General features: G+C 56.5%; 1 protein-coding gene across 1 annotated transcript in view; it reads left to right on the forward strand.

Moving 5' to 3' along the window:
- The window catches only part of RNF41 (ring finger protein 41), a 3,560-nt gene extending 3,328 nt beyond the window's left edge, over positions 1-232 (forward strand). Inside the window, exon 5 of the mRNA XM_010166093.1 lies at positions 23-232. Coding sequence (XP_010164395.1) covers positions 23-232 — 210 coding nt within the window. The remainder of the gene's footprint in view (positions 1-22) is intronic.
- Positions 233-506: the final 274 nt, after the last annotated feature.

Raw genomic sequence — 506 nt, forward strand, 5'->3', positions numbered from 1 at the left:
CATCATCAACGAGCTGATCGAGAACGCCCACGAGAGGAACTGGCCACAGGGTCTGGCCACGCTGGAGACGCGTCAGATGAACCGGCGCTACTACGAGAACTATGTGGCCAAACGTATCCCCGGCAAACAAGCCGTGGTGGTGATGGCCTGTGAGAACCAGCACATGGGAGAGGACATGGTGCTGGAGCCGGGACTGGTGATGATATTTGCACACGGAGTGGAGGAAATTTAAAGACTTTCAAAGAGAAACGCTTCGTGTTTGATGAGGGAGAGGAGGGGGGGAAGGTGCAGAGGTGGAGACCAGGGGCAGCTGGACAGAACTGCTGGTGTTTCCCCGGTCACTGACACGGTTTTTTTTAGGGTGCTGTTCCCTCAAACCTCTTGTTTCCTGGCTGAAATGATTCGATGCCTCTGGTAAATACTGCTCCAACACTTGGCCCGGGGGCGGGCGGACGCTGCAGCCCCTCCACCTTCACCCCCTTGCAGATCAGCTTCCCCCTTCAGTG

This window comes from Antrostomus carolinensis, unplaced genomic scaffold, assembly GCF_000700745.2.
Source record: "Antrostomus carolinensis isolate BGI_N321 unplaced genomic scaffold, ASM70074v2 scaffold36034, whole genome shotgun sequence".
Taxonomy (NCBI): domain Eukaryota; kingdom Metazoa; phylum Chordata; class Aves; order Caprimulgiformes; family Caprimulgidae; genus Antrostomus; species Antrostomus carolinensis.